Raw genomic sequence first — 12,567 nt, 5'->3', positions numbered from 1 at the left:
CTTTCTTTACACTTGTAAAATTGTTGGAAGATTCTGGAAGTGGAGTTTCAGGGTCAAAGAGTATAATACAGATCAGATTCTTTTGGAAATTTACCTAATCGTTCTTTAAAGAGACCATCTGTTTATGGCTTCAGCCATAATGTTTAAAAATGATTATTTCTCCATAGATTTGTTATTCCTCAGGCTTGTTTGCTTTGACATGATTTGCAAAAATATAGACTTTTTACTTTTTTATGGAAACAGAATGTGTTCATTCTAGATGTCAAGAACAAACTAGAAATTACTAGTAATTCTCCCACTCCTAGGTAATGACTATTAAGACTTCTTTCTAGATGTTGGGTCTGCTGTGTTCTCTCAGCATCCTTAGCCTAGGGCCTGGCTTGTGGAGAATACTTAATGAGTACATGCATGAATGAAAGATGGACTCACACTGGCCCATGTTTGCCAGCTTGGGTGTTCTCACCGATCTCTGTAAATCGTGGAAGGTGAGTCTGTGTGTGGTCACCTGCCCACAGGGAAGACAGCAGGCAGGAAAGTTCCTGGGCTGTGCACAGTCATCTGAAGGACCCTGATCTACTTGGTGGAGTGCCACCTAAGAAAAAGGATTCCTTAAAATCCCACTGATTTAGTGCTTTACGGGTTGAGAATTTGTCCTGTACTCTGTTACCTGTTTACAAGTGAATAGCATATGGTAATGGCCGTAAAGAAGTGTCATCAAAAATAGGGATCCCTGGGTGGCGCAGTGGTTTAGCACCTGCCTTTGGCCCAGGGTGCGATCCTGGAGATTGGGGATCGAGTCCCATGTCGGGCTCCTGGTGCATGGAGCCTGCTTCTCCCTCTGCCGTGTCTCTGCCTCTCTCTCTCTCGCTCTCTCTCTCTGTGTGACTATCATAAATAAATAAAAATTAAAAAAAAAAGTATCATCAAAAATATATCGCTGGTGTTTCTGTCCCATGGCGAGTGCTAGGATGCCATGATTTATGTCTACATGTTGTAGATTTTTAGATGTGAGGAGAAAATCTTTAATTACTGATAACTTACACTTTTTTTTCTATCTTGCTCTTAAAATAGAAAATTAAATGTATTGGATATCTCCACTAAAGTTTGTAATGTTAGGACCAGCTTATGCTCCTGTTAATGCTTATTAGCACAATTACTGAAATAGGAATTCACTGAAAATATAATTTTCTTTTTTCAGAAATATCCTGTATTACCATACTTGGTTTTAGTATTGAAGCAATTCTTATTACAGAGGGACCTTAATGAAGTATTTACAGGTGGAATTGGTTCTTATAGTCTCTTTTTAATGGCAGTCAGTTTCCTTCAGGTAAGTTGTTTGATTATACTATGTTTAGTGTACACTAAAATAAAAATTTTAAAAATCAATTCAGAATCATTTTGGAAAAAATTTAAGTCAAGCTCTAATTGGAATACTTCCTTTATTTACTTATGACTTTTCTCTTTAAGCTGAGTACCTGTTTATAATTTAACAAATAAGTATTTTTAAATCCCAGGAAAGAATATTTTTAATCTCATACGTTCTAGTAGTTTTGAGAATTTTCACTCAAATTTTGACACGCATAGGTATGACATGATTTTCATAAGTATAAATAGTAGTATAAATGCCAAAAATAAGAATATCTTTTAAGCAACTAATCCTGGAAGTTCAGCTGGAATTGAAGTCTGCTATCTGGGTAGAATGAGTTTGAAGTCTTAATATTGTCTTGAATGTGTTTATGAAGCACGGTGTTGCCAGCTGCCTGACTCTGCTCATCAGAATGACTTCCCTGGTGTGTTGGACCTCGTCAGCCGTGTCAGCATCCTGGGGCATCTTAATCAAAATCATAATAGTACTGTTTTTATAGAAGTTAGGATGTCACTTATTATCCCCACCTTGATAATTTAGAGAAAATCCAATATAATTTCTTTTTTTTTTTTTTCCTGGTTTTAGTTACATCCCAGGGAAGATGCTTGCATCCCCAATACAAACTATGGTGTTCTCTTAATAGAATTTTTTGAATTATATGGACGACACTTCAATTATTTAAAGACTGGCATCCGGATAAAGGATGGTGGTTCATATGTGGCCAAAGATGAAGTACAGAAAAATATGCTCGATGGCTACAGGCCATCGATGCTTTATATTGAAGATCCTTTACAACCAGGTATTGAAATTAGGTAAATTTGTGGGCATTCAAAGAAAGGGCACTGTCAGTATTGTCCTTTTACAAACTCTCTTTAGAGGAGGGACACTTGGCTGGCTCATTCGTTGGAGCGTGTGACTCTTGATCCTCGGGGTTGTGAGTTCGGGCCCGAGGTTGGAGGTAGAGATTACTTAAATAAATACATAAATCTTAAAAAAAAAAAAAAAAAAAACAAAAAAAAACCACTTCTTTCTTTAGATGAAGGATGAAACTTCTAATTGTACTTATTCTTTTTCATCAAAATATTTTGTAAGAAAACATACGAAAGCACACACATGCCAGAAAAACATGCCACATACTCCTGGGGAGTTGGGAGTAGAGTCCATTTGACCCCAAGAGGCGAAGGAGCAAAGGTGTTAGCTGTTGAATGGATTTGGGCCTGTCTCCAGTTTGAAGGTCATTGTGTTTTCTTGTGTCCTCGTTGCCCCCTGAGTCCAGCCAGTTGTCAACCAGGGTTTCAGTGAGGTTTCTGAAGTCCTCCAAGGCAGTGAGCATGGTAATAAGCCAGCTCAGAAATGATGAGTGAAAGGGTTCAGAGAGACCATTTATTTTCTTTTTGGGCCCCCTTCTTTCCTCTTTTAATTTTATGTCTCCCTATGCCTTTCCCCAGCTTCCCATTGACGTTAAAGGGAACAGCAGGGCCCTTCCTTGCTTTTAGGGGGTTATGTTTGTTTGCTTGTACCCTGGTTTCCCTGAGCAATATTTTTTCTTGCTGTAATTGTAAAATATTTAAATTCTATGTTATCAGACTTGAAGGGAGATGCTTTGAGTCATTTGCTTAACTGTTAACTTTGAAAATGGATAAGGAAAGGGAGTTATAAGAGAGAGTAGTTGTCTAGGGCTCTTTGCAGGCTTATTGTGCCATATTACAAACATTGATAGTTCTGCATGTTTATTCATTGTGGAAATGTTTATTGAGTGGCTTCTCTACATAAAGGGCACAAGGATTTTCACCAAGATGGTCCTTGCTCTTCAGGAGCTCATAATTTCATGCCAGAAATTTTCTGTTCAGGTAGCTAATAGAAACAAAAGATAGGGATGTCTCATTTTTTTGGTTTCACTCATAGACTGGGCAGGCAGTTAACTCCCTTTGTTTGCGTGACTGTGTGTAGGATAGTCCCTGTTGGGCCAAGATTCATTTAGACAATTTATATGCTATGACGTACTTACCGCATGGTACACACGTTCAGAGCCTGGGGAGTTGTGGGGATGACTGCCTGCCCAGACTCTGTGCAACTGTAGCAGGAAAGTAATTGCCCTTGCTCTTCCAGAAGAGGGCCCATGAGCATTTAGTTCTCATTAAGCAGTGGTCATGCCTACTCTCATCCATATGTGTTTCTTTTAAAGGTAATGATGTTGGAAGGAGTTCATATGGGGCCATGCAGGTGAAACAGGCCTTTGATTATGCCTATGTTGTGTTGAGTCATGCTGTATCACCAATAGCCAAGTATTATCCCAACAACGAAACAGAGAGGTAAAGGATTCACTTACATCAATCAGCCTGTTGGGTCAGAATTGTGTGTGGCTTCTTGTCTCCAAATTAACATACCCCCTCTCTTTTCTTTAAATGCATGCAGCATATTAGGCAGAATAATTAGAGTAACGGACGAAGTTGCCACGTACAGGGATTGGATATCAAAGCAGTGGGGCTTGCAGAGCGGGCCTGAGCCCTCGTGCAATGGTAAGTCTCTCCTTGATCGATCGACCGAGCATCAGCGGCTTTTCTGTGTTGTGTGCGTTTAATGGGAAGAAACGTTTTCCAATCTTTTGCCACTCTTTCAGGAAATGGTGTTACCTTGATAGTAGATACTCAGCAGTTAGATAAATGTAATAATAATCTATCTGAAGAAAATGAAGCCCTTGGAAAATGTAGAAGTAAAACTTCGGAATCTCTTAGTAAACACTCTTCAAACTCTTCATCAGGTCCAGTGTCTTCCTCTTCTGCCACACAGTCCAGCTCTAGTGATGTCGTAAGTATGAGGACATGGCTTTTCTGAACCTACACCCTGAGGAGTTCTCTTGGGGGGGGTAACTATGTATAGAGGGGCTAGGCCTAACTCTTTTTCTCATTTGTTACTGGGAAATTTTAGTGACTGCACTGATTGTACATGTCCCTAACACTGGGTTAAAATTTTCAAGCATACAACAAAAATGAAAGAATTTTAGTGAGCATCCATATATATCACCATCAGATTTTACCATTAATCTGTTGCTTGCTTATCCTATAGCTAGCCATTCACCCATCCCTGTGTCCGCTAATTCATCTTATTCTTCAAAACATTTCAAAGTAAATTACAGGCATCAGTGCACTTCCTCCAAAGTATTGCAGTGTGCTCCTCATTAAGCAGGGTTCATTAACCAGGGTTCAGTATTTAGTTTTTCCTTTTGATATAAAATTGAAATTCAAGGAAATCTTAGTGATGCATCACTAAATTTTAACAACTGTATGCATGTGTGTAACCCCAACTATAACAAGATATAGACTGTTACCTTCATCCCAGAGAAGTCCTTCATGATGCTTTCCCATCAGTCCCAAATTCTACCCCAGAGGTAACTACTGTTACGATTTTCTGATGCCTAGTTAGTTTTGCCTGTTCCAGAATTTCACATAAGTGGACTTAGTATGTACTCTTTTGCATAAGGTTTCTTCCACTCAATAATGTTTTTGAGCTTCTTGATTGAAGTTTTAAAGATAGAGATATAATTCACATATCATAAAGTTCACTATTTTAAAATGTGCAGTTAAGTGGTTTTCAGTCTCTTCACGTTGTTACGCAGCCATCATCACTGTCTGAGTCCCAGGACTCCAGAAAGAAACCTGTTAGCAGCCCTTAACAAGTCCTCATTCCCCAAGGCCCCTGGCAGCCTCGCTTTTGCTGTCTGTCTGACCCTAGCCCTGATTGAATTTTTAGTGTAAGGTATACCTGCAGTTATTTTTCCTTATCAGGGTTGATTTTGAGTTTACTTGAGAAATAACATAGGCTTACCCGTTATTTGAATTTTGACTTTATTAAGTGTATGACATAAAGAGTAATCTATGGAAGGAACATAATTTTATGTTGTTGATGATGACCATGTGTCATAATGGAGTCCTCATTTGGCACAATCTACCGGTATGCCTTTTTGATTCCTAGAGCAGAGCTATGGTAGAGGACATAACTGAGCTAGATGTCACAGATACAGCGGGGCAGTAATAGTGATGGCCTCAAGAGGGAGCTGGAAGGGCCTAAGAGCTTGTACCTCTGAGACTGCTGGGTAGAGTGTAACAGTGAAGGGTAGACCTGAAGGGAGATGTGGCCCAGTCATGGCCCTGGTAGCTCAGAAACAGGTGGGGCTCGGCCCATTGTCTCCAGGAACTCCTTAACCATGTGGGGTGTCTGGTTGGAGGGCTCACTGATTAGTTATCACAGACTTGGAGAAATCGAGCCCTTTGAGCCAATCCTTTCGGTTTTGATTGAGTCAGGGACCAAGTGTCTTTGCCATGCTCTTCCACTGTACCATGGTTCATTTCCTGTAAATAGATGTGCAGATAAACTTGGACCTCCATGAGCCCCGTCAAGGCCAATGAACAAGGTCTGGGCATGGGCAATAGATGTAACAATGAACAGAGACCTATGGCTTTGAAAGCCACTTTGAATGTTTGGAGGAAAATTTGTGAAGGAAAGCTTAAGCAGTTAATTTTATAAATTCCTTGGGGTGCTTCCTTTAACTCCCAGATGTTTAAATTTAGTCCAGAGAGTACTTAGGTGAAGTTGTTTTCCCTCTTGATACTGAATTTCTAAATTATTAATGTGTCACATTATAACTCATGTGACTTGTGTTAGGATTCCGATGCGACACCATGCAAAACCCCGAAACAGCTGCTCTGCCGTCCGTCCACTGGGAACCGAGTAGGGTCACAAGATGTGTCCTTGGAGTCCTCTCAGGCAGTTGGGAAAATGCAGAGCACCCAAACCAGTAACACCTCCAACAGCACCAACAAATCTCAGGTGTGTGGAATGTGTGTTTTGATAGTATTCGGTACAAAATATTTACAATTTCTTACACATGAATATGTATGTATACATACATACATACATACATATATACATACATGGGTTTGAAGAAAACTCTGGGTTTAAAGAACAAACCTGTTTTTTCTAAGAGGTTCCAAAGCACAGTGATTCTAGTAACAGGATGTCCTGGAGATTGTTATGAGACACCATTGTAACCTAAACCTTTGTGGGAATTTAATGACCGGTCCTTATCAGGTGTCCCAGCCAAACCCACCTGATTACAGATTCAGCATTTAAAAAAATCTCATTGAGTTATAAAAAGATTCAGTTGTTTTTTAATTAAGCTCACATGAAGCTTGGTGCATGACCTCATGGCAACATTGTATGTATCTGCAAGTAACAGATCCTTGTTTATGTTTTAATGTTCAGTACCCAGTTGCTTGTATTGAAATGATCAGGAAGTAAGTGGTCCACCACGGTCAGCCGATTTGTATCAGCTTTGACTTGAAAAGGCCACAGAGAATACTCTGTTTTCAGTTTTATGGTTGCCTAAAATTTTCTTAATCATGAATAATGAATCAAAACGAGGAAAGAAGCCATTTCGTACTGGGCTCTGACTCTCAGACCCCGGAGAAGGCCTCTTGGCAGTAGAGATGGTCTCTTAATGTTGTTGGTCCCCTCGTGTCTGACTTGACTCGCAGAATCCACTTTACCTATACAGCTTTCGTCAGGTGCACCACACACAGATCCATTAGAAATGACAATGAAAGTGACAGAGAAGGGGAAGGAGCAGCGAGTCGTGATGACCCCTGACCTGGCAGCGCACCTGTGGGTTTAGGCACTTCTTCCAGTAATGCCATTTATTATGTGGTACACTGGTGCGTAGGTTCCTTGAAAAAAGTTTTACATTCCATGTCCTCTGTTAAGTCAAGGCAGTATTCCAATATTTCCATTAAAAAAAAATGGAAAAGTTTTAGAGCTCAAGAGGGTGAACCCCTGGAGCATTGTTTTCTGCCTGCCAGATAAGTCAGCATATTCCTAGTTTTGCGGGGTCCCCAAGTGAGGTTTTATCAAGCGCTCTGTTGCATCCACAATACTAATGTCTCTTTGACCACTCTCTTTCTCTGCAGCATGGATCAGCAAGGCTCTTTCGTTCTTCCAGCAAAGGCTTCCAAGGTACAACTCAAACAAGCCATGGTTCCTTGATGACAAACAAACAGCATCAAGGCAAATCAAATAATCAGTATTACCATGGCAAAAAGAGGAAACACAAGAGGGATGCCCCCCTCTCAGACCTTTGTAGATAGTCGGCATCGTACGATGGACTGTCTTCTGTGTGCAATGATCTCATGCTCAGGACAGTTGGATAGGGACTCCTGGCATTCGGGAGCCTTACACTGTTCAGACTCTGATTTAGCAACTGCGTTTTTTCCCAGCTCGCCACGGAATGGATCATGAAGACTGACAACTGCAAAAACAAAAAGCAAGCAAAAAAGAGGGAAAAAAAAAAAAAAAGGCTGCTCATTTGATAAGTCCTATGCTACAACAGGGTCATTTTAAGATTTAAAGCTTGAATGTAAAATAAATCTATTTCTCATTGGCTTTATGCAGAGTTCTAGGGGATAGTATTCAGTGTGGGTAGGGTGATAGAAACAAAAATCGATTTCAGAGGATGGGGTGGGGAAAGAAAACAAAACTATCTCATAGGAAGTCCAGACTCCAAAGGGGAAAGTGATCTGTGCATGTTTTCTTTTTTTTTTTTTTTAATATTTTTGCATATATTTACCATTTTATTGTGTGTATATATAGATGACCATATAGGAAATTGATATTTGTAATAGTGGATTTGTTAATACTTTTTACATAACATTACTGTTTAAATTGTAAACAGATTTTTCTCAGGATTAGTTTGAAAAATAATCTGACTTGTCATCTTAACATCCATATATAGGGAAGTGATTAGTTCTATTACTCAATTTGTTTTCCTCAGCATTGAAATGACTTACTAGAACCCTTGTGACCTGCTGCAAAAATTTTTCCTCTCTAAAGAAAAGGTTTATGGTGGCAAATGATGTTTTATTTTGTAAAAAAAAAAAAAAAAAAAAAGAAAAAAAAGAAAAGAAAAAAAGGAAAAAAAGAAAAAAAAAGAAAAGAAAAAAATGTACTATGTACTTTTGTGTAAACACTGAAAAATCTCTAGTCCTCTCTAAGAATTACCTTGCAACTGTTTTCTATAGTGCTGTCGTCTTGGGCAATGGGCAATTACATGACTTTGTGTTTGTTTCCTTTGCAGTCTTTTGTTTTGTTTTGTTTTTCTTCCTAATAGGAAAAAAAAAGCCACCCGCGTCCAGTCCCATTCCTGTTGCAGTGAATCCCCGAGTTCCACAGACTTTGCATGCTGGCTCTTCTAACCCTGCGTGCTGTGTGTGCTTGTTTTCTCATCTCTTATTCTTTTTTAAATTCATGCTTAACTACTGTGGGAGAGAATAACTGTAAACAGCTTTAATTAAATCATACTTATAAAAAACTATTTTCTTATACTCCACTTTATGCTTTTGGTATTGTTGATCTTTAAAAATTAAATGGTCTTTGATAATGGATCTATTTTGTATTGCCTTATTAAGACCAAATACTTCTTGTCATCCCATTCTTTATCCTCTCCTTCCATGGAATTGTTATCTTTAATTAAAACTTTTTAAAACATTGGCTTGTTTCAATCATACTGTAAATTTTGGTTGTGGTCAGCTTTGAGCGCAAATGAGATGTATAATTCTGTTATCCATCACGTGTTGAGTTTGAAACTCGGGAATATTGAATATTATAGGATGTAAGTGACATTTCTGAAAATGCTTTCTTTCAGTGTGAAAGCTCTTATGTTTTAGCATCAGTGTGTGTGGCTCTGTTAATTATAGCCATTTCTGAAATGAGATTCTTTTTATATACATATATATATATATATACACACACACATATATATATATATACACACATATAAAGTACTATTGGCTTTTAGGAATTTCTTTTGTATACATTTATGAAATACTGAAGACCAATCAGATCATTAATGGACACTTAGTGCAACTTTTTATAAAGAAAATAATGCTAAAGTAAGATCAAAACTGATGTCATCACTGAAATTAACAGTTTTCAATATGTTCGTATTTTAATTCACAACGGAAAAATATGTTCCACAACTGGAAACTCCTAATACTTGTGTAAACCGTGGAAAATTTTAAATGTGATGTTATTTTGACAATGTTTTAAATTTTCGAGTCACATTTTATTCTGATTAGAATTTTTATCAAGATGTTGAGCTTTTGTTCTTTGAAACTAGTTTGTCATAACATATTGTGCATAATCACAGTATTTATTTCTAGGACTATTGCGAACGTGTAGACTGATGTTTACCGCTAAGGGAACAATTATTTATAAAATAATATTAAATCCAGTATTAGCTGCCTATTTCAGACACTTAATACTTGCAGAGATCCATTGTTACATTTACCACACTGAAGTTCTTTTTTGTTGTTTTGTTTTGTTTTGTTTCAAGAATCACCCTCATTGTTGAAAGTAAATGTACTCTTAGGGTGCAGATATTAGCGTTCCAATAAGCATGTGATTATATTAAGGTGGTGGTAGCGGGAAGATAATCTTGATTCCATTGGGAATCTTAGGTTTTCGTAAATTTATTGGGAAAATAGTTTTTCCTGTACTGCTGAAGTTTCTTTTTGGTAAACAGTATCTTTCTAAAAGAAAAAGCATGAAGGAGAAATTGAGGTGTGTACATATCCTCAAATGACCAGCATTGTATTCGTGAATACTGTGTATCTTGCAATGAACAGTGTGGAAGCTGTTCATTTTTCAATCTGAAGTAAAAATACTTTCAAGAACATTTAGTTTGCCTGCTCATTTGTTTTTGTACATTTCATCTCTGTATTTGACTCCTGTCTTTTTTCTTTTTTGAGTTCCAACACTTTCTATAAAGATTTTGTGAATATATCAGAAACGTGTCATTTAAATATTACAGTCCATCCATATTCATGAGTCATAACCTTCCTTTGCTCGTACTTATAGAACGGGACCTTACAAATGCTGCCTCACTGTGGCGACATTTCCTCTGGCAGTCATATAATTGTGCCTGTTTGGTGTCGAAGCTCCTTGAAGAGTCATAAAAAACATTTCAGTACTGGTTTTAGAAGTGCTGTTGGGTCGTGGACGTGTCAGCACCAAACCTGAGTGGTTAGGTTTTGATGATGAAGGTAAATGCATTTCTGCCCTCGAGTTTTAAGGTGTCCACCAAAGGTGACTGGTTTTTAGTGTCTTTGTCTTGTTTGGAGATGTTGGACGTGGTTTTCAAATCTAGCTTTGATCTTGGGATCTCCCGGTTTTATGTGGCGTTGCCCTCCAAGCTTCAACAGCTGATCATACTATTTTTTTGTCCTAACTTCAGTGTGTTTTACCTTTATTTGCATTTTGAGCCCGTCATTCAAACTTGGGTTCTTTGCTTTTTGGCTCCAGATAGCCCTGGGTTTAAAGTCTTCACAGGGTAAAAACATACGTGCTAGGGAGAGCATTACTAATAGTCCTTTTTTTCCCTCTGAAGTCTTGTACCTCCAAGTGTTTTCTCATTCCCTCCCCCGCGTCCTGGTAAGTGTGAGCTGTGTTTGTCTTAAACTATGGACTGGTGTTTGGGGTCTTCAGAGCTGTAGGTGGGCCAGGAGAGGCCACGGTGAGCTGCAGACCCTCTTGCTTCTGCACTGTCCTCAATGCAAAGACCTCTCCGTTGGCTAGGATGTAGTTAGCAAGGTTACTTTGTAGAAATCTCTAGAAGTCACCATTATCAGGTATTACTGATAAGTTGTGTTGATATTCGTACTGTTCATGGCTATGTGTCTGTTTTATTTTAATGTTGACATACAGTTTGAAGCTGTTCGGTTCCTTCAGTTAAAACATGCTGTTGATTTCGTAACGTCTCAGTCACAAACTGGGAATGTTGATTAGGGGATCAGTTGCTTCTCAGTGAACTTTTCAAAAATTAAGTGGTAACATATAATCAAGACATTCCCAATTTTGCTGTGATAAATACGGAAGCGTTAAATTAACGATCAGAAAAGTGTATTCCTATCCGTCAGTTCTTGCTCTCCAAGCTCATTAAACTGCTTTGATTAGCGGTGAGCAACATCTTCATCAACTATTTCGTCAGCAAAGTATTCCATAAATGGCTCTATTGAGCTTAATTGAGTAGAAAGTTATACTTAATAGTCCCTCTTTATTCTAGTTTTCACCAGTGGCATAATTCATGTAGCGAAATACTTAGAGAATGATGTAGCATCACAGTGGAAACAAAGATGTGTAAAAGCTGTTCCTTGGAAAAGTGTCTGTCTCTGTGCCTCAGCTTCTGAACCTCAAGACTATTTTGCCAATACATTTATGGGCGGAAAAAATGTTACAAGAACAAATTATAATATGCTACATGATATTTAATATAATTAAGAGACGAGTCCGATTTTACCATGGAAGTTACTTGTGTGATTCAAAAAACGATGTAACCCAAGAAGCCAACTTTTCTCTACCATCTTCTTGGGAGCTGTTTTAACTTGACACCTTGGGCAACTGTTTTTTTTTTAATCAAAGATAATGACCTAAATATCTGTATAAATCAAATGTTGACAGAATTATTAACCTGGAGAATTCTCCAAGTATAAGCTCTGCTGATTTACTTGATGCCCAGAATTAAATATTTACCTAAGAGCAGTTTTTAGTTCATATGCTGCTAATGTTTGTTTTACTCTTATGCAGGTTTTGTGATTTTAAGTGTTTGGCCTTTACATTTTCTACTTAAGTATATGCCTTATTAAATGTAACCTAGTCCATAGTCTGCTAGGCAGGAAGAGGTAACACTGTAGGAGAGATTGAGACAGAGAGAAAGAGAGAGAGAGAGAGAGAGAGAACGCATCCCATTTGTAGTTAGGAACTTGAGGTATCTCCTGGGTTTACTGAGAGGGATGTTAGCCACATCATTAAAACAGACGATAACAGGCAGTCTCTTAATTTGTGTATTTCAGCGCAAGTGTTTATTTTGCATTTCAGTGTAAGTCCTTGTGCTTCTATACGGCCTTGGCTACTTGTTGCAGAAGCTTCCATGTGGCTACAAGGCCAGGGCTCCACTAAGGAGACAGTCTGGATGAATTTGTTAGGAGTGGTGTTCAACCTTAAAGATGCTGTAGTAATGACAGATTACGAAGTATCACAAGCTGGTCATTACCAGGATCGTGGGGTGGGGTGGGTGGGGGAGACAGGCCTAGGAGAAGCATGATCTAAATCAGTAACTTGGTGAAGCTAATTTAGCCCTCACCTCTCATGGATGA

The 12,567-nt window shown here is 38.4% G+C and overlaps 1 protein-coding gene across 2 annotated transcripts in view; it reads left to right on the top strand.

Annotated features, from left to right (window-relative positions):
• Positions 1–10,091, top strand: part of TENT4B (terminal nucleotidyltransferase 4B) — a 77,419-nt gene extending 67,328 nt beyond the window's left edge. Inside the window, exons 6-12 of one of the 2 annotated variants that reach the window (XM_026011727.2) lie at positions 1,199–1,327; positions 1,952–2,165; positions 3,552–3,678; positions 3,782–3,885; positions 3,987–4,174; positions 6,029–6,193; positions 7,330–10,091. In XM_026011727.2, the coding sequence (XP_025867512.2) occupies positions 1,199–1,327; positions 1,952–2,165; positions 3,552–3,678; positions 3,782–3,885; positions 3,987–4,174; positions 6,029–6,193; positions 7,330–7,506 (1,104 nt within the window). In that variant the 3' untranslated portion in view covers positions 7,507–10,091. The remainder of the gene's footprint in view (positions 1–1,198; positions 1,328–1,951; positions 2,166–3,551; positions 3,679–3,781; positions 3,886–3,986; positions 4,175–6,028; positions 6,194–7,329) is intronic. The other variant, XM_072750272.1, reaches the window with a different exon arrangement.
• The last annotated feature ends 2,476 nt before the right edge of the window (positions 10,092–12,567 follow it).

The sequence above is a fragment of the Vulpes vulpes genome, chromosome 2, assembly GCF_048418805.1.
Source record: "Vulpes vulpes isolate BD-2025 chromosome 2, VulVul3, whole genome shotgun sequence".
NCBI classification, from domain to species: Eukaryota; Metazoa; Chordata; class Mammalia; order Carnivora; family Canidae; genus Vulpes; species Vulpes vulpes.
Note: the sequence above shows the minus strand (reverse complement) of the source record. Positions and strands in the feature narration are given on the sequence as shown.